Genomic DNA, 25,675 nt, shown 5'->3' with positions numbered 1-25,675 from the left:
ATGGCATTAGCACTCCTTATATGCAGAGAAGTCATTACAGATGACTTATCTTGAATAAGAGCACCAGCACTATTTAGCATGTATAAGAGGCCTCCCAAAGGCTTTGCATGCACACTGTATTCATCTTTACTTTTATTAGCCCTGGTTTCCCCATGAGAGAAACTGGTCACTGAGCCAACACTGGAACAGGACATCATTGTATTTTATCTTTGGGGGGGGGGGGGAAGCATGCAAGAAAAAATGAATGTACATGCATGGTGAGGGCAGAGGAAGACAATTCAAAGAGATATTTGTGTGTGTGTGTGTGTGTGGAGAGAGAGAGAGAGAGAGAGAGAGAGAGAGAGAGAGAGGTTCCTTCAGTCTTGTAAGATTTGGTGAAATGGCAGCTGGTCTCTGGGGAACAAACAGGCTTTCCTCCTCAAGGCTTAAAGACCTCAAATCCAGCTTACTGCTGCCAGGTCAGATTTTGAGTGAAGAAGGGGAAAACATGCACACATGCATTCAATATTCTTGGGAGAACTCCAGGATGCCACAGCAAAGCCTCAAGATATGAAGAAGCAACCAATCCAGGAACACGCAGCCCTCTGCCTACTAGCCTGGAGTTGCCTAGAGTTTACCTTGAGTGAAGCTCTGGAATCCTTGACCACCATCCCTGGAGAGGAAGCTGGTGTAAAGAAATTTCTTAGAGATGCTGGAAATGGGACCATTGTTCAAGGCAACCTTTCAGGTACTCTGAAACGTCTTGTGTTTAAGTGTGTGTTTGTGTGCTCAGATCTTCAGCCAAAAGTCACATCTTGTGTGTCTAGTATGCACAACTTCCTATCGAAAGGGTATTCTTCCTACCATCGCTCAAGGGGCTCACTACTAGGTCACTCATTACTTGCCCCTTAGCATCCCGGTTTAACCACTCGGTCATATTAACTGCTACAAAAACCACAACGTTAACTCTTAAGCGTCACTGAGGATCAAAGCTATGGATTTCTTTCTCACAGACTCAATGCACACATATAAGCGGTATGAAGAATTTAACCTACTTTAGTGCGTATAAATGTTGAGGGATGTGGTGGCAATTATTCTGTGCTAGTAAATGTCAAGTACAAGTGTGTCGTTTTGTAAGCATGGTGCAAATTCACTAGGAAGCACACTATGGCATCTTCAACTAAGATCTTGATCCTGTTGGAACAGGCAGAACTACCACAGCTGTTCTAGATGTTCTTTGAATTTCCTTCTCTTTTTTGAGCAAAAATACTTCTTTTATACCATGCAAAAATCAGTGCATCATTACATCTTCTCCCCTCCTGGGGGTGGGGATAGTGGTAGTTTGATAAACTTTTTGGGAAGAGCAGAGCTGGTACCAAGGGGATAACATTATCTTAGGAGGAAAACTTAGGATTCGTGAGTTGTTTTCTCTATAGGGCAATTGCAAGGAAAGGGGGCACTTAGTGGGGAATTGGTGAACAGGTCCCTCTCTCTCCCTTGCACTATACATAGTATGTTTATTTATTTAAAAACTGTTTATTGAAGTGTTTTTAGAGGATTTTTAAAGATCAGCAAAGTAGAATAGAACGGCATAAAAACTATAAAGGAGTAGGCACGAATATGTTGTCCGCATTAGAATGAAATCAACGCACAATGTAGAAACATGTCCAGTCCAAAATTGATGAGAGGTGTATATTTATATTAATGAATTGTTGTTAATGAATTCAATGAATGGAAACCATTACATGTTGAAGACATCTGATTTAGAGAAGCCATTGATCACACGGTCCTGGTACTTCACTTATGTCACTGGAGAACAGCCCTAAACCCTATTGAATCCTGCTGCCTCCAGTGTTGCAGTTACTGTTATGAAGTATGTCTGGTTGAAAAGGCTTGTGATTGGGAGACAAATTATCTGTATTGTTTTGTTAACATTGTATGCCTGAGTCCATCAGACTGCTCTGCCACAAGCTTTGAGGTCCAAGTTTTCTCCAACTCCAAAGTGAAGGAAGTTTATGTTGTGAGCCTCCCTGGGATCTATGAGAATGGGGCAGTAAACAAATTTAACAAACAAACAAACAAACAAACAAGCCTTAGAAGTGGCAGGTGCTTCTGGTGCACTAATTTTAATGTGGACTGAGATGAACTCTAGGCAAATTAAACTTCATGGCATATCTTTGCCAAATTTTCTTCTGGTCATCTGCAGAGATCTGGCTGTCTATGTCTCTTTCCCAAACTAACCATGGCCTCTCAGTAGAGACAAACAAGTAGCCTAGCAAAAGGATGTCAGTTTGAGAAACTAAGCATTTAGCCTTAGGTGAGCTGTTTACCACTACATTTTCAAAGCCAGCCAGTTCCGTTGTTTTAGACTGCAGTCCTACACACACTTACCTGGGAGCAAATTCTATTTAAATTAGTGGGACTTACTTCTGAGTAGACACAGGGAACTGCGTTGTCCCAGTTACACTGGATGCCAAAGCCGTACTTACTGCGTAGTTTCCAGCCTGAAGGAATTTGCTAACCCTCTTATGAGCGCTGAACCATACTTACCCTCAAGAGGCAGCAAGCACAATAATGAAAAACCAGCATTTTCCTGGGAACACTTCAGACCTTACCATGTGCCCTGATTTCCTTCCCTTGCTTTAAAATGTGGCGTATGGAGAGAAGAGATTGAATGCACAAATGCAGTACATCTGGCTTTGCTTATCATAGGGTGGACAGTTTGCACAGCTGAACAATACAAAACACCCACTTTTTTCAGGGAGTACCCTTCTTTCATACATACAATTCAACATGAGAAGCACCAAGTTTTAAGAGCCACTTTCCTGAGTCTGATTCAAAAACCTATCTAACCCAGCATAAAGTTTACCAGAGCAGCCAATCAGATACAGAGTACCTCAGGTTACATACGCTTCAGGTCACAGACTCCGCTAACCCGGAAATAGTGCTTCAGGTTAAGAACTTTGCTTCAGGATGAGAACAGAAATCGGGCTCTGGCGGCGCGGCGGCAGCAGGAGGCCCTATTAGCTAAAGTGGTGCTTCAGGTTAAGAACAGTTTCAGGTTAAGAACGGACCTCCAGAACGAATTAAGTACTTAACCCGAGGTACCACTGTACACAAGAGGGCAACAGCCCTTTCCCACTGTTGTTTCCCAGCTACCAGCATTCAAGACCCGCTGCCTCTGATCCTGGTTCTGGGCATGTAGCCATCATGACTAGTGGTCACTGGTAGCCTTATCCTCCATCAATTCACCCTCTTGTGATGCCATCACATTACAGCAGCTCCCATGCAGACAAAAACTGCTGCTGCACAAGTCACTTTGCAGAACCTCATTTGCAGACCTGAGCTGCCAACCCAATTGATTCATACAGATGTGTTCTTCAGATAACCCACATTTAGTTTCCCTGCGTCTGTTGCAGCTCAGTGCACAGCTCTCCTCCCTCCAAGCTATGGGTTTTATTATACCGAAGAAGGCTCTGGCAGCTCCCTGGGTTCAGTGGTCACATACTGGTGCAAAGAAGGCTATCAGCTTGTGGGCAAACGACAACTGACCTGTTTGCTAGAAGGAAGCATCTTTTACTGGAGTCACCCCCCACCTCACTGTGAAGGTAAGCTACTGGTTAAACTTATTTCTGAATTGCTGGGCTTTGTAGGAACAGAATATTGTGCTGTTCATTTTTTTTTAAAAAGATATTTATTAAAGTTTCAAAATGTTACAAAAATAAGAAAAAAAGAAAATACAAAATACAGAAAAATAAAAACAGTTAAAAACAAATCAGTCTTTCCTTATCTTATCTTTCATTTGCTTGTTTCCCTGGCCTCCTCACACCTCCCATTGTTGTATTCCAGTTCGATTAGTTAATTCAGCAAATCCTTTCCCTCTTTGTTTTTATCTTAATCCTTTATCTTAATATATTATAGCTTTAGATTATCACCTGTTAACAATCAATTTTTACATATTCCTTTATAACATTGCTGCTAAAAACCACTTAACTTCATTCCGACATCATTCTAACATTCATTAATTTTGCAGTATTTCTGTAAATAGTCTTTAAATTTCTTCCAGTCTTCTTCCACCGACTCTTCTCCCTGGTCTCGGATTCTGCCGGTCATTTCCGCCAGTTCCATATAGTCCATCACCTTCATCTGCCATTAGAATATTGCGCTGTTCGAATGTGGATCAAGAAAGTATGCATCTTTTCAGATCAATCTCTCCGCAAAAATAAAGATTCTAAATGGAAAAACTAAGGAGTGAACTGGCAATATTCCAGGTGCCCTTCAGTTAATGCCATTTACAGTGTGTGACTCATAACAAGCATGCTTTGTTTTTGTCACCTTAGTGATCCCAAAGCCCCTGGACAAAGGGTTCCGGGTGGCAGTAATCGCCTCTCTCATCAGTGGAGTGATCATTGTTACCATGTCAATCTCCTTCGCTGTTTGTTGCCTGCAAGACAGGATGCTGAGGGCAAATGAACACAGCAGTGACACCAGAGGAGGGTAAGTATTGACTTGATTCCACCTGTAACCTCAGTCAGGCCCATTCACCAGCATAATTAGGCCCCCAAGTGAGAAGTGACTCCACCACTAAGGCTGTTCGATGAGGAATGGCCAGATATACAAGACTGAGCCAAACAAATTAAAGAAAGGAGTGCTGCTTAGCCCTCAGTCTCCTTTCCATTCAGATTGGCAATGTTTTTATTCGAGCCCATTGAAAAATCTCTAGGCAGGTAATAGGTACAACTCTCTTATTATGAGAGTGGGAATCGCCCGTGTAGTTCCTGCCATCCTCTCCCTGACAACTGGTTGGGAAGTTGGGGTGCAACAACATATTGAGGGCACCACATTGACTATCCCTGAGAGGGAGACATGTTTGTTTCTTAAGCATCTGCCTGTTCCACTGTCTGCGCTGGGAAGATTATGTTTTCAGTGTGAAGATTTTTGGCTCTGAAAAATGTGGTTATGGAAGTTGCTTTCAGTCAGTAACTTTCCCCACGTGCATGCCAAGATCCTGTGAGAATATCGTACAGTGGTACCTCAGGTTAAGAACTTAATTCATTCTGGAGGTCCGTTCTTAACCTGAAACGTTAACCTGAGGTACCACTTTAGCTAATGTGGCCTCCTGCCACCGTGGCGTGATTTCTGTTCTCATCCTGAAGTAAAGTTCTTAACCTGAGGTACTATTTCTGGATTAGCGGAGTCTGTAACCTGAAGCGTCTGTAACCCAAGGTACCACTGTAATTTGCCCCTTCAGATTGGCTCTTTCTTGGCCCCAAAACAGCAAGATGGGAAGTAGCTATTCTTACACCACCCATTTTCCCCTCATCTGTGCCCTGCAGTCTCTCTAATAGGAAAACACAAATTTGTCAGGGGCAGGTGTGTGTGCGCGCGCACACACACACACACACACACATTCTGATTGCTTTCTTGGATATCTCTGGTTAGGTTCATTCATCCAACTCCTCTTCCTGAATAGTTTATTAAAATTAACTCCCCTCCTCTCTCAAAGGAGCAAAATTTGGCACAGATGGTTCTCTCCTTTCCCATTCAATACTACAACACAGTGACCGGAGCACCTCTTCCATATCTCCCCCATTAATTGTGCCCTTGCACCCTTTGATTGTTGCTTCTGAGGGAATCCACTGCTATCCTGTTCCATTGGCATGTCCCCATAAGAAAGCGCTCCATACTTAAATTGGGTAAGCATTATGTGTATGTACATGTAATGGCATGGCATGGCAGGAATGCATGGGAACATTAGGAAAGATGGTGGCTGAAACTTGGTTGAGTAATCATTGGCAGCTACAGGAGCTCAGGAAAGGGAGCAAGTCTGGGGATCAGATTGGCTTGTTGGGTTATTTGAAAAACAGTGCATTCAGCAAGAATAATATTTGTGGCAGGGAGTTGCAAGGGTGGTGGCCGATGAATTCAGCAGCCAACTACCAGGTGTTTCCAGAGCTACGCCTTCACTTACATTTTGAGGTCCATCTTCATGAGCTATTTTACCACTCCAGTGATTCAAAGCATCCCCTCCTACACTTTTTCCAGACTTGGGGAGAGGAAGGGGCCAGGCCGGGCCCTCATCCAAGAACACGTATTTTTGGGTTTTGGGTAGACTGTGAAAAGCAAGTTCCCTTTCTGCAACCAACGAGGTTGGATCCAGTGCAATAGGTTTTCGGCAGGACATTTATTTAAGCATTTGTCCAGCGTATTATGGCGTGTATAGAATGAAGCTCCCTCTGCTGGTTAAGAAACAGTGTCCATATGGATTTGCCATATGGATTAGGAGTACTAGAGCAGCACCACACTGCTCTTGGCTTCCTATCCCACCTTTATGGGCATAATAAATCCCACTAAATACAGTAGGACTTCCTTCTGAGAAAATATACATAGTCCTTGTTGGTTATATGTTCCCCATGAGACAGCTATATAAATGTACAACCTTCAAAAGATACCATTCAAGTGCTTACCCTTTTCCTGAATGCTATGCATGTATGCTCTAATAGACTCAGTCACTGCGCCAGTGTAACACCTCTGGTTCCTCCCTGTAGTTTGTTTGTAGTACTCACAGAGAAGGGTCTCATATTAACCAAACCCATTACATCTCTGGTAGAATGAGGTATTTGCAAAGGAGAGAGAGAGAGAGAGAGAGAGAGAGAGAGAGAGAGAGAGAGAGAGTGTGTCATGGCAAGAATGTTGTGCTCTATTTTCTGTCATGGATGCTTTAGCTGAGAATCCTGTATTCCAGGGGGTTGTACTAAATGACCTTTGAGGTCCCTTCCAACTCTACAATTCTGTGATTCTATGATGTCAGCAGCCTTAAAACACTAAGGGCAGGCAGTATTCAAATATATTTTTTTCTGCACTAGCACAAGATTCCCTGCTCTCCTTCCTCTGTACACTCTCTGTGCTCAGTGGCGGAGCTTCATGCTCCCATGGGGGTGGGGGGTGGAGAGCAGGTGGGGGTGTGGCTTGCGCGTGTCCCAGGGGCGTGGTGCACATCCTGGAGGCATGGCGCCCAGTGCGGGGGGGGGGGGGGCAGCCGCAATGGCTCCCCACTGGGATTGCGCTGCCGGGGCGTTGCGCTCCCCCCGCACCCCTCTTCCTCCGCCAGTGTCTGCGCTGTCCTCAAATCTTCTCCAGGGGGGGTGGGGGAATCCCCATAACAGGTTTGGCGGGGGGAAGCAAAGGGGGAGAATGTTCCTTTGTGCAAGGAGAAAACTTTGCACTGGTGGAATGTTCACTTTAGTGCTGTATTGAATATGACCGTAAGCCTGGGAGAATTCTAGATTCTGTTGTAGTTCCATTGCTACTCTCAATCACTGGTTCTTTTTCTCTTGCATTGCAAAGTGTTACACCACGAGAGGGGTGCATTTTATCGGATATTTCTCCTGCATCAAACTTCTTCTGAGTTACTGAGCAAATTACTAAGCTAGTGCTGCCATCTGCAGGCCAAGGGGTCAAATCTAAAACCTTTTCTAATTTGAAGATGGGTTAGCAGGGGCTGATGGGAAATGTGGTCCAAAACAGCAGGTAGGCACAAGGTAGGTGAAGGCAGGGCCAGGTGGTAGACAATTCGGCGTTATGTTGTTGTTTCCTGTACCACAAGAGGAGCAAACCAAAAGCCACACACTCCAAACTATAATCCCCGCATTGAGAGTATGAAAATCACCCCCCCCCCATACATACGTGAATGCAGAATGACTAAACATCAGGAAGAACTTTCTGACAGTAAGAGCTGTTTAACATTGAAACAGACTCCCTCAGAATATGGTGGACTCTCTTTCATTGGAGGTTTTAAGCAGAGGTTGGATGGCCCTCTGTCAGGGATGCATTAGTTGAGATTCCTGCATTGCAGAGGGTTGGGCTTGTCCCTTCCAACTCTACGATTCTATGACAGAAATGGTGTAAAAGTGAAGGACTGGAATATGCTGTTGCCTAAGCACACAGCGTCAGCTACTTGCTGTCAGACATGGTATTGATTTAAAGACTGCTTTTGTGTTTTTACTACATTTCACAAATTGGGGGTCTCCAAATACTTTCTCATTCACGGATAGAACTCATAGCAAGGCCTGAAGGAAGCCATTTCCCACCGAAAGGGAAAACGTGGGGGTGTTTGTTTGTTTGTTTGTTTGTTTGTTTGTTCAACAACTCTGTTGTTTACACCCACCAATCTTTCACTTCTTTCTAATTAATTGTAATTTTTTGGCATCTGCATTGCAGTTTTGCATTTGCCTGCGTGTGTTCAAATTCTACAGGGCAGAAAAATCTTACCAGCCATTTTGTGATCCCAGGGACCTTCTTCTGCAGCACACGTTGCCATATTGCAGGGGTCTGCAACCTTTAAGACAAAAAGAGCCACTTGGACCCGTTTCCGAAGGGAAAAAAAATGGGAGCCGCAAAACCATTGCGACATTTAGAACAAATATAACACTGCATATATTGTTTCTTACCTTAATGTCCGATCTGACAGTGGGCGGGAAGGTGACGTCGGGACGGTGCGTGACTAATGCATGCACCGCCCCCATGCGATGTCACAGCCAGTACAGCACCCGCCAGAGTGGGGAGTGTTGGGGCGCACAATGCGCCTCCTCCCCTTGCTAGTATCCGCCCCAGAGCCACGGCAAAGGTGTAAAAGAGCCACATGCGGCTCCGGAGCCGCGGGTTGCAGACCCCTGCCATATTGTTAAATCAGCCCTGCTGTAGTAGATGATTGCACAAGCTTCCTCTGGTTTAGTAGAAGCAATAAAGATATACCTCATATCCCAAATGGACTTTTCTATTTTAGATGTACCACTGGGGAAAGGCATCCATTTGGGGGGGGAAACCGGACTAGCAGGATTTTCCAAACGAAACTCCACTTTGAAAGAACCAATTAAATGTCCCACCACAAAAACCCCTCTTATGAGCTTAATGCTGTTAAATAGACTCTGAAGCCTGATTACATTATAGCAAAGGGAAGGAAACCTTTTGTTTTCATTTATTCACTCTTCTGGAAAGGACATTTTAACAAGAAAAACATTTCAGTGACGGTATTGATATCCAACTGAAGGAAAGGGCTAGAATCTGCAGGACAGGCACCTGAAAGAACAGGATGCTGGACTAAACGGGCCACTGGCCTGATCCAGCAATCTCTCCTGTCCTGAAATATATGTTGCCATTGTAAACGTAGTGAATACCTTGATAAACTAGAACAAATGTAGCACATTTTCTCATATTCCAGGCAACGACCGAGAAGGAAATTCAAAGTCAGGAGAGGAAACTCAGCTAAACAGGAGATGGGGAAGAGCAGGACTCGCTTTGGGAAAATGAAGCAGAATCGCAGGCTTCAGTATCGCACCTCTGCCCTCTACAGTTGCGCATACCCTGGGGCTCTGGCAGGATGCAGTAACCAAGGATTCCAAAGGTATTCCATGCCTGTACCCTGCAGTCAATTCTTCCCCTTAGGGTGGCCATGGGCTCCACTTACAGAGCACAGCTGTCTATTTGGAGGGCTGGTAGTGAATCATCTAATGGGCTGTCTGGTCTCAACCTGGTTTAAGAATGAAGAACCATAAGAAGGGAGAACAGGGTCCATGAAGTTGCAGCCCCTACACAGCAGTGAGCAAACATGTCACCTAGCTAGTCTTTCCTACTATGGTGAGATGGAGTGTGTGTGTGTGTGTGTGTGCGTGCGCACGCTCGCTCACGCACACATGGACTTTTCATGCAAACATTGGCTGACTTTGGTGGGGGTGCATTTCATTTTGGGGGGGGGGGGATGTGATGTACAAGTGTTTAGCCTATTTCACCTAGCAGCTTACACTGCATTAGTGAAGCTGCTCTGCATGTTGAAAGCTACTATCACCAATTAATGCTGTACTCACTCCCCTTCCTTTAACCACCACAAAGCATTACAATCCTAATAGAGTCCCTCCCTCCTAGATCTACTAAGGACTCCTTCACACAGCCCAGGCCTGTCTCTACTGTATTTTCTCAAGTAGACAAATTTAAACTATCTGACCTGCTGAAGTTTTTCAAACCTTGTCTTGTATTACCATATTGATGTAGAAAAGTAGTGCCAATTAAAATTTCAGAAAACAGTCTTGGGCCGTTGTTCATTCTAGAGACTGACCATGAAGGAATCAAGTGATATGATTAAGATCTTGAAAGTAGGTGTTCTTCCTAGTCTTTGTCCAATATTTAAGATCCTTCTATATCAATGAGAATGTTATTTCTTTAATTCTATTCCAAATTATCAGAAGGGCTACAGTAAATTATGCCTTTATGCCTTTCTTTTCTCCAGACCATGGTTGGTATATTAACTCAAAGAAAATTCTTCTTCCATCTAAATCCAAGTGACTGTTCTTGCCTTATCCAAGAAATCATTGCTTAAAAGGATGGGTTGTTTGGTAACTAGTCCACAGCTGGAGCACTGCTAGCTGAAACAACTCTTTAATGTTTGACATAATTCAGTGCATGCTAAACTGTAACCAGATTTGTTAAACATTTCAGGGTTGTTTTTAAAAAAGAGAAATATTTCCTTGCATATAGACACAGAAAGACAGATAGACAAGTTTTGTCTCAGTCTTCCCCAGAACTTGAAGAGGAGCATATTGGCTTAAACCTTCTATGACTGCTGAGGGCTCCTCAGTTATCATAACCCTCAAATTATATTGTAGAAGGCTACTTTTCTTGTAATTTCACCTATTCACTGTTCAGCTGTATTGCGAGGGGCCTGTTATACAGAAGGGTGCTCTCAGGAGGATTTGAGAGTGCCTGGCACAATAGCCAGGAAATCTTATGGGAACAGTGTTGATCCCTGTTTACTCACAGTACACAGACCAACAATATCAACAAATGGGGCACAGCTAAAGTTATATAAAATCAGTTAAATCATGCCAAGCTCCCAATACTAAAAGCACTTCTTATTTTGAGCTACATAGCTGGAAAAGCAGCTATCTGGGATATGGCATGGCTTGATCCTCTTCTCTGTATGTCTTAACCAAGGTTTTGAATATGTAGGAAGGATTCACCAGATGAGAGTAAGGGGATCCTTCCAGATGTTGTAGGACTCCAACTCCCACCAGCCGCATCTGGTACAGCCAAGGGCGAGGGATGATGAAAGGTGAAGTCCAACATCTGGAGGACTAAAGCACAGTGCTGAGAACACCAAGCTGGCAGGTTCGATCCTCATATGGGACAGATGCATATTCCTGCATTGAAGGACTAGATGATCCGCAGGGTCCCTTCCAACTCTACAATTCTATGATCCACACAGCAGGTGATTCAAATGTCCTTCTAAGCAGCAAATGACACTTTCACAGATTGGAGAGAGTGAAATTCATAATGTCACAAAAGCATGATCATTATGTTCCAGTGGCCCTTTAGTCGTAGAACATTTTGTTCAGTGATTTTGATTACTGCCCAACATCTCTCACCATCTCTTTTACTGTGTTCCATTTCTAATAGGAGCCAGGAGAATCTGCAGAAATGGGCACCGCAAAGCTTATGCTCCGAAATCCACATCTTCCCGCAGGTTGTTCTGAAGCCAGGAACTGCCCCATCTGCCTCCATGTTTGTTCATTTGCTTCAGAAACCAGGAGACGCCCCCTTGAACATGAAACCTTGCCATCGCAGTCTCCCCCAAGCCTTGCCTTCCGTTTATTACAGAAGATCTGAAGGACTGAACCCTTTGAATAAGACAGCACTTTGGAATCCGAGATAAATCGCTTTGTAATGAACCAACAGCAATGCACTCATGGAAGTTTGTGGGAACTGACTTCTTGCTCTTTTATGGCATACATAGCCAATTTATGAAACCTGCCATTATAGGTCAGTTTATGTAAAATACAATAGAGAAAACATATATATTCTGAAGCATGCAACCCTATGATATAGGCTGCTTGTTCAAAACTGAAACATACTACTGAAAATGTACCATCTACTTGTGAAACAGTGGGAGCTCTAAAAAGGAAAAGTGAGTTTTAACATTTATTTTATTTCAAGGCATAGGTTCAAAGCCCTATTATTTAGTAAAGTGTTTCTTCTGTAGCCAGGTGGACAACTTGACAGAATAAAGCCACAACCTTTCATGTCATCTCTAGTCTTATTCACTGAGGAAGTAGAAAACAAATCGAATGTTATTTCTCCACAGAATACATGACTAGATCTACAGAATTCCTACACAATCAAAGTGATTTATTGAGAAGTAATACCACGGGGCAGTATGCAACTAAATACTTTTCCTAGTGCAAGCACCTCTGGCTGGGCAATGGAGGTTCATCTTTTTCTCCTTCCCCTGTGTACCCCCCTAAATATGTACATGGTACCTCAGAAGTTGAATGGAATCTGTTCCGGAACTCCGTTCGACTTCCAAAATGTCCGAAAAACAAGGCGCGGCTTCCGATTGGCTGCAGGAAACTCGCATCGGACGTTTGGATTCCAAAGAACGTTCACAAACCGGAAGACTCACTTCCGGGTTTGTGGCATTCGAGAGCCAAAACAGTAGACTCGCAAGGCATTTGGGATCCAAGGTACGACTGTACTGGAGACCGGATTTATGGGGTACACATGGGGCAGATGGAGATGGGAGAGTGAGGGGCAATTCTGTTGCATAGTTAAAAGTGCTCAAGCTAGCTGCCCTGTTTAGCTTGATACCACTTGATGGTTTAGTAATACTGCTAAGTGGCATTATTACGCCTCAGTTGCTAGTTTCTCTGGATATCTGGCTTGTCATAGTCACTTACATTATGCTGGGATTATGTTGTCTCACCTGGCGCATACAAGTGAGGCCACTTCTAGGGATCCTGACAACATTGCTGCAGATATGCATCAGCATCTGGGCTGTCCCACAGAATTGCCACCACCAAGGGAACTCTAGCTGAAACTGATAAGTACTTTATCTTCTGCCTCCCTCCTCCCAAAAATGAATGTAAGAAGCTGGGGCTCAAGGGTGCTACAAGGGAACTGCACATACCAAGATGCTGCCAAACCTTGTAATTCCATACTCCCATAAAATGGGGCATGTCATTGATTTCCTATCCCCACCCTCAGCAAAACAACATAACAAGCCAAGTAAACCATAAAAAGAAACCAGGGAGGGGTGTCTACAAATTTGCACAAAACCAGATAGCTGTGTTGGTCTATTAGAGGCAAAACCAAAAGACACTTAAGCTACCTTATTTAGGGTCAACCAAAACTCACAAGCAGTTTTTCAAGTTCTTCAGCTCTCTTATTCAGGCGGGAATTTTAAATAAAAGGTGACAGGGTGGGGAGGAGAAAATGTAGGGCAAATTCTTAAGGCCCAAAGTCATAAGATGGGGACAGGAAAAGACGCACAGACAGATTAGTTTCTGCTATGTATTGATTCAGGCTGCACCAAGGACAACTGGGAGAAAGTGGTAGTAATGACTGTTGTCCAATGACATTTTACTAAAAGCAGAAACGTAACTGGTATAAGAATTAGCATGGTACCTTGCTACATCCTCAAGGAAAGTCCCTATTGAGATCATCTGCTAAAGAAGGGGTGGGGACATTATCACCCTCTAGATGTTGAACTACAACTCCCATCATCCCTGAGACTTTATATACTGCTTAATTATTAGCATTCCTAAGCAGTGCACATGAAAATGAACCATACACAAAACAAATTCAACCAGCAAAACCCCGAACACTTATGATGCCCGCTGTAAAAAGAAAGTCTTTGTTACATGCCTGAAGTTCAGTAAGGAGTGTGTCTTTCTAATCTCAGTAGGCAGAGGCTGCCAAAGCTTCCACTGACAACGCTCAATGTTTGCTGTGTTGTGCTTACTGGGGCTAAATGGAGTTTTAGTTCAGCAACATTAGGAGGGCCAAAAGTATCCCACTCCTGAACTAGAGATCACTTAAAACCAGAGATGGTAATAATGGTAATGTATTTATATTCAAGATGATGGATCTGACTGGGTACATTTGCTACAGTTAGAAAAACTGCATTTGAGACACACAGTCCAAGACATCCCTATTGCTGGAGAATACAGCACCCCACTAGCAGCAAGCTCAGAGCAAGTTTAAACACAGAGAGAATCCAGGCGTGTGGAGAGCCCTCCTTTCACACACTTCAACTGGCAGGGGAAAAGGAGATTTTCAACAGCAACTTGGAACTTATCTACATTTGCAGAATGCAAGCTATATACAACACACGAAGCAACCTTCTGTGAGGAGTCACATCTACACAAAGTGACTAAGCATTTGCCTTAGGGGAAAAAATTTATCTAGGATGTAGCTGAATAGGTCCCTGTACTTCAACCCTTTCAGACACAGAATTTGAAATTCTGAAATTCACATTCTTTATATTAATGCAATAGAATGTTTATCATTTATGTTAATGCATTTTACTTGATTACTTTTTAATCTCTGGACCCAGAAAACAACTCGTACCAAACCAGGCATTGCGAGCAACAAGTGGAATTGTAGGAATTGTACCTATATTTTCCAGAGTGATGTAGAATCCATTCATCATCTACTTGATGTACCACCATCTTTCTATAATTGTTAGGAAGAGAATGTAAACTGAACAAAACGGGTGTCATCCATTCCTTTCAAATCTATATATAGATATGCATCAAAGTCGGAGGAGAAAATGTACATTCTAAATTTAGGCATAAAGCAATAAACAAAAGCAGGGGCCAAAAAATAATAATTCTGGCAATACCAAGCAAGTCAATTGGTGTGTAGATCAACTGCAGCTAAACAATCATGGAAGTGGTTATACACAGTATGTATCAAATGCTTATGCATTCATTATGCAAGGATTTTCTATTAAACTCTATTGTCAGTGCTAGTTCATTAGTAATCTAAAATTACATGGCTTTTTCTAAACATCTTCAATGGCTCTATGGCTGCAAGGCACAAGTGATCATACTGGATAAAATGTTTTGGAACTCATGTAAAGAAAACTTGTTTTGAATATCCAGTATATTTGCTAATTTTATAGATAGTAGCTTATATCAAGGCTTGAATAGGAAAGACTCTGTATGTGCACATGCACGCACACACACACACACACACACACACACAAATTCTAAGTGCCCAAATGCTTCACACATTCTCAGTAGTCTTTACAACAGGCTGAGAACTTTGAGAATTATCCCCATTATAGAAGATGGAATCAGATGCTAATGCCTAACAGCTTGTTTTAAGTCCACACAAAGTGTTTCGTGCTGAAAATCTGGTCTGAACCAAAGACTTTCTTTAACTTGTGGCCTGTGCTATTCAACACTGTACATGCACAGAGATAGAATACTGTATTCAAGAAAAATGTTCAGAAAAATGAATGTCATTACAAAAGTTAGACCTCCTGTATATAAATTGTGTAGACCGAATTAAAAATGTAAACTACAGAAATGCGTGGGTTTTAAATGTTAAATTTTCCTGAAAAGGCACACAATATGCAAATCTTATTTTCACACGGTGAGTACATAGCAACTTTAAACTTTGCCATAACTAGAGGTAGCCCTCATCTTAGAGGTGGATGGTGGTGGCATGTCCTATAGAACTCTAACTATGCTCTATAGGGCATGCCTTCCTGATATAAAACAATATATACCCCATAACATAAAGGCTGGGCTGACTCCAAGGTAAGATTTCAATCTTTAGTGAGAATTAAGTGGGTGCCAAAATGCAAGATGTATATTTTTATGTAGGATTATAAGACACATATGCAATCTCACTTTAGAATCTATGGATTAAAACAACACATAAAACTGCTTCACTCTTGCTTTCTCCTGGGGTGAAACTGGAAGCATAAAACATGGTTTATTTGGCCTTGGAACAAGCTATATAGATGTCTTGTACTGCCTCAAGCCCTTCCATCCTGCTTTCTGGGTTTGGAGAGAACGCTTTAAACAGAATTTCCTGGTTTGGACATCATGAGAAGTTGTGGTTTAAGCAGCCTAGGATTATGTCTGAACCAGGCTGCTGTGATGGAAGGCATTATTTTATTGTTTACAGCACAAAGGGCACACTGATTTTCTGAGCTCAAATAACCAGAAATTGAACTTTCTCCTGAATATATTGACCCTATTTCTCAGTGTATTTTAAATGCATATGTGCAGTTCCATGTAATAATCAACAGTCAGCTGTGTGCGAAAAGTGGGAATATACAGAACACTGGCCACAGTCTAGTAAGTATTTTTGATCTATGTAAGCCCCCCTATGCAAAATGCAATATACAATAAACAATTTTGTAATCCCCTTTGGAAATTCCCCTAAATTTAAAAACTCTGGAGACAGCATTGCCAAAAAGCAGGATGTTAACTGAGTAAAATACAGTAAAGCTGGGCAAGATATGGCACAGAAAAGCTAACGTTGGCACTAGGGCAGAGAGGGCAACAGTCCAATGGGGCATGCACAGAGAGGATGTTTTCTGCCAAACCCATCACATGAACTGACAAAAATGAGCACAAAATCAAAGAAGGAGAACTCACAAAAAGCTGTCATCAAGTTTTCTGTTTTATTTAAGATTTTAGTTTTAATTCTGAAGAAAGAGGTACATTTCCTTGTTTTTAGTTTTAGAGTCAGGTTATAACCATGTTTAATTTTATCTGTTTCTCTTTTCCTGTCTTTCAATACTGCACAAACGTCCAGAAACTACAAGGTTAAGTAAAAGCTGCAGGCAGAGGTCGTCAAAGGTTGCGCTCCTGATGGTGATCATGTGGCCCCAATGCAGTGCTATCCCAGAGTGCCTTAATCAGGTGATTTTTTTAAAAAAAGAAAAGAAAGAAAAAAAAGAAAGAGAGACTGACAAGGAGACAGAAAGACTGAAGTAAATATCACTCGTGTTTCAGCTGCTTATAATTATATCATGTATATGCTAGGTATTAAATCTGTGAATATTTTTAAAACATTACGTTTACTTGAAATCTAAAGCCAAAATTTTAAAATATCCCTCTGTTAAACCACTTCTTAGGAACAAGGCAACATGTCAGTTTATTTCAACAGGCAAACTGTCCTTCAACCCACTTCATGACAAATCTTACTGACAATACTGTCCCACCCTCCCAAACAGGGGGTGGGGGGCTATCTCCCTGCATACTGAGACACAGAATGCAAAATAAATGCCAGGCCACTGGTTTTTCCCCCTATACCTTGAAACTCTCATTTAAATTAAACTGCTTTTACATTGCTGCATTTGATTCTGAATTTTATATTATTTCCCCCTACTTGACATTTTCTGCTAGGCTAAAGTAATCTCGTGCAAAAGATTTATGAAAATAATATTTTCCTTTTTATGCACTTTTTGATTTCTCTCTCTCTTTTTTCTTTGTGTGTTTAAAGAAAATTCATCAGTGTATTTCAAACACTGGCTTAGCAGAATCTTAAAATAAAATTTAAAAAAGAGATATGGTTATGACCCTGTGATTGCATTGCATTTGGAGGCTGGTGGGGAAGAGTTTTGATCAGGAACTGGATTCTTCAGAAAGAAAGATGTGGAGGAGGGGCCATGGGTGGGTGTAGGAAGTCTGGGTGGGGCAATTCCTGCATTTCTAATGTTTTTGAACTTTTCCTAATGACGATCCAGCGCTGAGCTCTGTAGTAGATCTGTGGGGGTTTTACTGGGGGGTCTGAAAGCTGTCTGGAAGCCTGGGGGAGGAGAGTGAAAACTGGCGGGGTTTGAAGGTGGGGAGTAAGGATTCCAACTGGCTCTGTGCAGAGGAATCTGTGTGCTGAAGGGGTTACTGTGGGGGGTCTGTGTCGGGGCAGCACTGGGGCCATCCATCTCTGTGAGAGCCTGAAGAGATTTTAGCCAGTGTGGTGGATTGTCGTCTTGAAGGGTGTCTAAACTGTTTCCAGCGGAGGCTGGGATACCTAGGAAGAAGAGAAAACATAGGAGGAGAAAGAGGTTAAGTCAGAGCAAGCAAGAACTTCAAATGTGAAGTAGGTCAGCTTAAACCTAACCAATGGCAATGGTAAGAAAACATTATTAGTTTGTACAAAGGACTGTTATAACCGTGTTCCAGACAAAACAGTAGTTGAGCTTTCACAAGAAACATTTGCCCCTTGGAGAACTTTTCACACTTTCTACAACATTCGTCCAGAGATTTATTCACAATCTAGCTCTACCAGATACCATTTGCTCCTCTACCTTTTTCCAAATCATGCTTTAGCCTTTAAAAGGGAAACACAAATAGCCTTATAAGAGAGCTTTATAAACAAGTGGAGTATGTTCCTTTTTAATGAAAAAGAGTCCAGTTAATGTATCAGTGCCTAAGGAATTTCAATGACAGAACTGGCAAGCCATTAGATCACAGGGCAACCTACTCAAGTCTAAAGATGTATTGGGAAGACGCTGAACATGCAACGGATATTGGGATGGAGGGGGCTAATGCCTTGTTTCCCCCCCAAAAGATGCTTGGACCTCTAGAAAGTTTGGTGGATGGAAGCTGGAAGAGACCACCGCATAGAGTTGCTTTTTCTTTCTTTCTTCCAAAAAAAGCATTGATTAATTTGTGCCAAATATGCACTTGGTAATTCTCAGTGGAGCTGAATGAGCGAGAAATCGTTACCTGTGATGATTGCGGGGTCCATCCAGCTGCCAGGGCTGTCCCAATTCAGGCTGTCGGTGGTGGCAGTGTTGGATGTTGATACACTGTGGTTGGCGTTGGAGGGGGAAGTAGCATTGGGCAGTCCACCAAAGTTGATGTTAATGTTCGGTAGAAGTGCCCTTAGCCCGTCCTGCCATTCCTTCATATTTAAACTCTCTACAGAACTGTTGTTGTCTGGGAGATTTATCAACAAAAAAGAAAAAAGAAAATGAAAGATAGAAAATAAAAAGCTGAAGTTAGAAACAGATGCTGTTTTTAGTGAAAGATGGTGGTTCTCTAAGCATTTAACACTGATTCCCTATCAAGAGAATGGGGCAATGATGATAAATCAAGATGAAGCTTGAATGTTGGGCTGCCACAGTACGCACTATTACTTAAGCATGTGATGGAGAAAAACCTAAGTCCTTCCCCATGAAAATCAGGGCTGAAACCACAATGGTTAAAACACACTGATTTTCATTACTAGCAAGAAAAAACACAACATCTTCAGATGAAAGCTCCCATTGTCCAAAGACAAGATCTCTTTAGATTTACCAAAGAAGTTCTAACAGCTTCCTACTGAAGAAGATGCAAGACAATGCTACAGAATCTGAACAGGGTTAGAGAATTGTGAAAACTTTATACATCACTTGTACTTTGTCAGAGGTAGGGAGAACCTGTTTTAGCACAGAGACTCTGAAGAAAAAGGAAATCCCTAAGTCTTTTCAGATGAATTCCAACCTGCTCTGAAGTTATGAACGACACACTAAAGAACCACACTCATATACAGGACTACTAGCTTCAGTCTCTCTAAGGGAAGAGAAATGACCAGTACTAAATCGTTACTCTACTAATATTAGAAATATTAGGAACATTTGTATGGCATTCTTTGAACTCCAGTCAAACACACAACTAAGACTTCAAATCTTAGAGAATTGATAACCGGAAGATATGACTAGTTCACATTTACAAAGGACCAGGCAAAGTTTATGGAGAATAGGCCTATCAACAGTTGCTAGTTGTGATAGCTAAATGGCACTTTGATGTCCAGTGGCAGTACCCCTCTGAGTATTAGATCCTGGAAGCATTAGATTCAGAGGTAACTAGGTAGTCACTGTTAACAAAAGAATGCTTGACTACACAAATCCTAGGACACAGCAGCTTAATCCCATTATAAAATTATGTTTTTAAAAACCGTTGATCACACACCCAAATTCTATAGATGGTTTAATCAACAAAAAAGTGAAGTTGGACATGACATGTGTATTTAGAAAAACAAAATGTTGAAAATTTTTTGCAAGGAGAAATATGATCATTTGATTTGTGAATTTCCATACAGAGCCTAAGATGGTCATCTACCACTAATTCCCAATTTATTTGAGCTTTCTTGTTCTGCTGATCTCTGTAGGTATGTTATTTCAGTTCTATGTTTAAACACCTACAAGTGACTGAGATGGGTTTCATCTGCTGGTGAAACACGATGAAGCAACTTGTTGATTCCCCTTTGGCTTGAAGACTCCAGCACCACCTCCCATGCTGTTCTGGAGGGTTCTCCGACCACATGGAGCAGGTGGTTTTTTTTTTGTTTTTTGGAGGACACAAGCAGCTGAAGGGGAAGTAGGCAACTGAAAAGTCATCTCCCCTTCTTCCATCAGAGGAAATGTATCGTGAGTGGGACTCTGCTTAGGTAGTGGGTCTTGCAGGCATTAACCAAGTCTGGATCCAAACCAGAATTTGAAAATAAAATAAATGCTGCAACTGTTTTTAAGTTGTCATATTTGTTTGGATACTTAAAGTAACAAATCCTCATCTTTGGTAAAACAGATTTTGGGGGAAAAAGAATTAATTACTTGACAATACTTTCTAGAACTAGTGATCCAAAGTCATCTTTCTTCTCTTGTGAACAGCATTTGGACAGAGTATTCTATAAGTGATTGAACATCCTCAAGAATCATTAGACAGATTTCAATCTATATCTGTAAAAAGGTCCACTATTAAGAACATTTACCCAAGCTATGTCTGACAAGAAGACTGTTTATATTCCTTTTTAGGGGGGTCTAACTATGTACCGATGAGCACATGCTCATGAAGGCCTTTGCAGATATACAGTTAAGAGCTGATCTGAAATGGGAATCAAGAGAGAAATGGGAAAAGAGCAAACAAGCAAGAGGAACAATGTTTATCACTCACCGCCCATTGAAGTTACAACTTTTGCAGCCTTCAAATCACAAACCAAGGGTACATAACTGCCCTTCCTCAAGAAGCAAACTTTAAAAGCAAAACCTGAAGGGTGACATGGGGTAGATGGATACCCTTTGTGAAAATAACCACAGTTTAGAGTCAAATCAATTGCAAAATAAGTGAAAATGGTCTGCCACGGGCAGAGGAGCAAATTACTGCGTGGACAGCAATTTATTTAAATGGGGACAATATTTAACCAAGAAGTTACCCTGGAGGCTGTTCAAGTCATAGGAAAGAAGAAGTGGACTACCAAACACTGAAAGGCAAACAGCACCCATCTCAGAGAGTGAAATAATTTGGGTTGCTCAATATTTGTTGTTAGTAAACCAATGAAAGCTATTTTAGCTTAGTATCAGTGTATATGAGTAAGCACAAAAATTGTGACCTCTCAGCTACCGCTGCAAAGGAACTGTTGTGTGAAACAGGTGGTCTACACTACTTATCACTTCAGGGCTAAACCAGTAATGTTGTCCTCAGCTACTGACAAATACTTCTCAAATACTGACAGGTGCTCAAAGAAGCAGTCTCTAGGCTTTGAGAGATGCACTGTGCACTCAACTAGGTATCTGGTGTAGATATAATACTCCCGGTTTGCTATCTACCATTAACCAAAGAAGGAGTGGGCAGGCAGGTTGTCTCTCCTCTCCATCCTTTCCTTCTGCAGCATGAATTCCCTTTGTCCTTCCCCTGCTGACCTTAACCACATTAATTTAGCAGAAACATTAACTGCTACACGGGAATATGGTTTCAGGCTCAGAATTTAGGTTACTGAGAACCTTGGCTTCTTTGTTTTTACCGCAAGGGTTGGAGCATATGTGATAAATGACTTGTGAAACTCAGACGCCAAATATAGTATTATGTTTAATTTCTTTTTTCTACACCTCTTCACAAAGGAGCCCAGGGTGACAATATGGCTGCATAATATTTCTAGTGAGGTAGAGTGGGGGCTTGAGGGCTCCTCGCTGGTCCTGGCCTCTCTTTCATGGTTAGGAGCAGGTAAATGATAGAAACAAAACGAGGTGAAAGGGAAATGCATAATAGAGGTTGTAGAATTCAGAAAGGGTTACCCTAGTTCAGCAACTTTTCTTCTTCTTAAGTATTTAAGACAGGCATCCCCAAACTCCCTGACCACTGGTCCTGTTACTGTAGCTAGGGATGATGGGAGTTGTAGTCCCAAAACAGCTGGAGGGCTGAGTTTGTGAACGCCTGATTTAAGAGTACATATAGCCCTGTGCTCAAGTACTCTGGGATTGGTTAACTCAGGCACAGTCCTCCTTGAAACCTCAACTACGCAAGAGATAGTGTTATCATGGCTTCCTTCCCACAAAGACCTACATGCAGTTGGAATACAGGTGTCAGTAGGATATTAAGGTGAGGGACCTGCCACATATTGTTGGACTCGAACAGGCCAAGCAGTCAGGGATGGTGGGACTGTCTTCTGTTAACCTGTTCTGTACAATACTAAGAAACTGTCATAAGGAAAGGCCATACTGCCTATATGGAATAGCTTTTGTTTATCAGCCAAGTTCAATATTGCAAAAGGCAAAAAATACATAGTGAGGCTTTGGTATTATTCAAATATATTTTATTAACCTGCATTCTAAGTACTGAACTAAAAAAATATTTGACTGGATTATCTTTGACTTTAAACAATATTGTCCTTAAATATTAACTCTGCCCCCAGTGTTTGTTCTTCCCCTTCTCCCGAGGTAAGTAAAGAGAAAGAGGGTATTCAAATTTTAGTAAGAGGGGAGTTATATTCCTTTATAAGCCAAAATGGAATCTGAGCCACAATGCAGAATAGGTGCTATTTAGGGCAGCTCAACTTTTAAACAGGACAAAGTTCTGACAATTTTGTATTTACTCTTATGAAATGGGTGTGATGTGAGAAATGTGTAATCCACAAATGCATGATGTGATACTGCTTTGTCACTTTTGCAAATGCTAAGCAAAAATGTTTTTTCTAGCAGCATCTCTGTAATTTGTCACTTGTTCAGAAGTCACCTATGTTACAGGAATACCGCATGAATTTCAGGCAGATGCGCATCACCAACTTTCAAAAAATGTATCTGCTATAAAGTGATGAATATAAAGAAAAGGCAATGGGCTAGATAAAGGAATCCTTGCTAATATGATCGCAGAACAAGTGTACTCATAGAAAGTAGCTGTTGACACACAAAATGGTGGTGTTCTAACAACACAACATGGTTTATTGTGACATGAATGAGCCAGAAAAGTCTTGGAAAACATTTACCTTTAACTAGTCACATATTCCTAATTCATCTAAACCAAGGAATACCGGTTTAACACAAACTATGGTCAGTTGCAAAACCACCCAATTTCAAACCATGGGTTATGATCCTAGCTTATTTAAATTATAGTTACTTTAAATGGGAGAGACAGAGGATAAATACTTTAATGAATGAAATCCATTTTTGCATCAATGAAAACACAAAGAAATGAAAGACAGCAAATGTTTTGTTTTTTTGTAAATTAGGCTTAAGGAAGAAATGTACAATCTTGAAAATGAATATGAGCACCTGAACTACAATAAGTAGACTCACTGACATGGATATGACTAACTTAAGCCCACTGATTTCAGTGGGTCTGAGTATGACTTAATCTGATACCATCCTATTTTTAGAATACTTACATTTCCTTTGACTAATTGTATCTTTAATAAACATAATAAACATAATAAACATTCAAACATAATTTGCACCAATATATTAATATTTCAATATTAATTATCATGTAGCCTCACCTTGTTCATGTTTTTCCATTAGTCTATGTTCAATAAGGCTTACTCCAAGTGAGCAGAGGAATCATTACTGAAAGTTAATTATTTTCTCAGTGGTCATCCCCTAAACCTGACCATTAAATGGAAATTTTGCTCTTTACCCCCAAGAAATAAATAAATAGGGCAAACAACCCACTTTTTATCTGAATACAGTAGAAGATGCTAAGTGATATAGCAACATGCAATTCAAGCAATTTTACTTAGAAAGCCTCCCTGTTCCTTCCTCAGCTGTGGTGAATAAAAGGAGAAATAAAAACCTCCTTCTCACAAAGATCCAAATTCTGTGAAATATTGCAAAAGAGCATTTTCAACTATAGTCTCAGTTTTCACATGATCAAAATATTAGTCAAAGCATCTTTTAAAGAAATGTATGCTCCTCATGAGGCTGTCAGCAGCTTGGAACTGGCACAAAATCCCAATCTTGAAGCATTAATCCAAATACACTGATCTTCAACTGGTGTGTCGGGAGACACTAGTAAGTTGTGGCCTGATCCGAGGTAGGTTGCAACAGAAGCATGTCCATCATGCAAATATATGGTAAAAAAATTAATGGATCCCAAAATGCATGTTTGAATTAAAAGTAGACCCTGGGTTTGAAAGGGTTGAAGATAGCTGATCTAAGATACTAGACCCAGATTTATCTCACAGGTAGCAATTCTCTGCTTTTCCACCACTAGATGGAGATGAAAACCCAGATATGAGGTGATACATTATGACATACCAAAATCCAGCAGACTGGAGCAGTCTAGTTCAAATAAATTCAAACACAGATTCATAGAAGAATGGACTTTAGTAAACCCTTCTCTAGCACTCATTCAGGACTTCTGAATACATGACAAACTATCAAACTCTCTCTGCTTCGAAGCTCTTCACTGTCAGACGCTTTATACCAAAGCCAGATGGTGGGACACAGTAATCCTGCAACACCTAAGACTTCATTCTAAGAAACAGCAAATTAGGTGGCTAATCTGTGTCTCAACTGTACATTTCAGACAGCAGATATGAGCTTGCTTAAACAATTGCTCCTCCGTGCAAAAAAGTCCCTGCAGACAAAACTAGGTGCCAGATAGACGGGCTCTAAGTCAGTCTTCTCCCCAAAAGGCATATGAATTTTCCATGGGGGAATCTTACCTTCCCCCACCTCACCCCCCGGTCTCTCCACCAACCCCATTATGCACAATCAGAGGTAATGAAGGACAGACACAGGTTTATCACAATCCATCACCAACATTTATACTCCATCCAAAGCCAGCTAAATGTATGAAGGGGACCTAGGGGAAATGGCTTTAGTGTCCCCTGCAATGGCCATACCCTTGATGGATTTATTGACAGGGATGTCCAGAGTTGCAGCAGAGGCATCAACAGTAGTGGTGGCTCAGAGAGGAGCACCATGTATGCAGTGTGAAGCTGTTATTGTGCATTTCTCTACGACCCCAATGTAGTATTGCTCCAGAGAGCTGCTATATGGGACACAAAACAGACAGCTCATTTGTTCTTTTAGACTGCTAGGCACCCCACCAGAGCCAGCAAATCTTTAAAGGGTCCCTATACAGCCCAGGTGGGCCATTTAAGCATTCCTCTCCCTCCATTCCACTCAGTGGTGAGAGGAGTTATGAGCAACTGCAGGAAGCTGTCAGGAAGCTGTCTGTTTAATCCCTTCCCAAAGTCCCTGACATAGCATCACTGGGAATCAACACAGTATCAGGGGCACAGGAAAGCAATTAAACTGGCTCCTTTGCTGCAACTGCTCAGAGCTCCTTAGCACTGAAAAGCAAAGGATGAGGGGAATTATGAGTCTGCTTAGTTAAGAACTTTTTCTTGCTGCTTGGTGCAGATAGAAGTGGAGTGACTGCAGAGAGCGCTGAAGTCTATTTTAATTCCTCACCCATTTTCCTGTTATGGCATTATTCTGAAGCAATACTACTTTGAGAGCGCTGACAGTATATAGCCATTGCTCCAGCTCCTCAGCAGTGTAGAATGGCAAAACGGAATAATTTTGCCCAGCCCAGAGCAGCAGTGGACACAGCTGGGGCCCTTTGGACTCCAGCATCTGACTGACCACGCCATGTGCTGATGCCAGGCCCGACTTTCTATAAAATATTCAAGGCATTTA

The 25,675-nt window shown here is 41.7% G+C and overlaps 3 protein-coding genes across 9 annotated transcripts in view; 1 reads left to right on the top strand and 2 right to left on the bottom strand.

The window, feature by feature from the left end:
* LOC114605350 (solute carrier family 23 member 1-like) overlaps positions 1 to 25,675 on the bottom strand; it is an 81,298-nt gene that overhangs the window by 45,372 nt on the left and 10,251 nt on the right. The window contains exon 1 of one of the 4 annotated variants that reach the window (XM_028746524.2): positions 618 to 843. The exons of 1 other annotated variant lie outside the window; for it this stretch is intronic. The gene's annotated coding sequence lies outside the window, so the exon portion shown is untranslated. Of the gene's footprint in view, positions 1 to 617; positions 844 to 25,675 lie in introns of those variants that run through there. 2 more of the 4 variants (XM_028746522.2, XM_028746523.2) reach the window with 2 other exon arrangements.
* Positions 340 to 12,055, top strand: LOC144328981 (uncharacterized). The gene is made up of 5 exons (XM_077934881.1): positions 340 to 727; positions 3,399 to 3,587; positions 4,320 to 4,476; positions 9,200 to 9,382; positions 11,428 to 12,055. Exons 1-5 carry the CDS (start codon positions 496 to 498, stop codon positions 11,681 to 11,683), a joined length of 1,017 nt encoding a protein of 338 aa, XP_077791007.1. The 5' UTR covers positions 340 to 495; the 3' UTR covers positions 11,684 to 12,055.
* Positions 16,432 to 25,675, bottom strand: part of CNOT4 (CCR4-NOT transcription complex subunit 4) — a 51,768-nt gene continuing 42,524 nt past the window's right edge. For 2 of the 4 annotated variants that reach the window (XM_028745796.2, XM_028745797.2), the window contains exons 11-12: positions 18,504 to 18,716; positions 16,432 to 17,805 (exon numbers count right to left, since the gene is read on the bottom strand). In XM_028745796.2, coding sequence (XP_028601629.1) covers positions 17,504 to 17,805; positions 18,504 to 18,716 — 515 coding nt within the window. In that variant the 3' untranslated portion in view covers positions 16,432 to 17,503. The remainder of the gene's footprint in view (positions 17,806 to 18,503; positions 18,717 to 25,675) is intronic. The other 2 variants (XM_028745800.2, XM_028745801.2) reach the window with 1 other exon arrangement.

This window comes from Podarcis muralis, chromosome 10 (genome assembly GCF_964188315.1).
Source record: "Podarcis muralis chromosome 10, rPodMur119.hap1.1, whole genome shotgun sequence".
NCBI lineage: Eukaryota > Metazoa > Chordata > Lepidosauria > Squamata > Lacertidae > Podarcis > Podarcis muralis.
The sequence above is the reverse complement of the archived record's forward strand: the minus strand, read 5'-3'. Positions and strand labels throughout refer to the sequence as shown.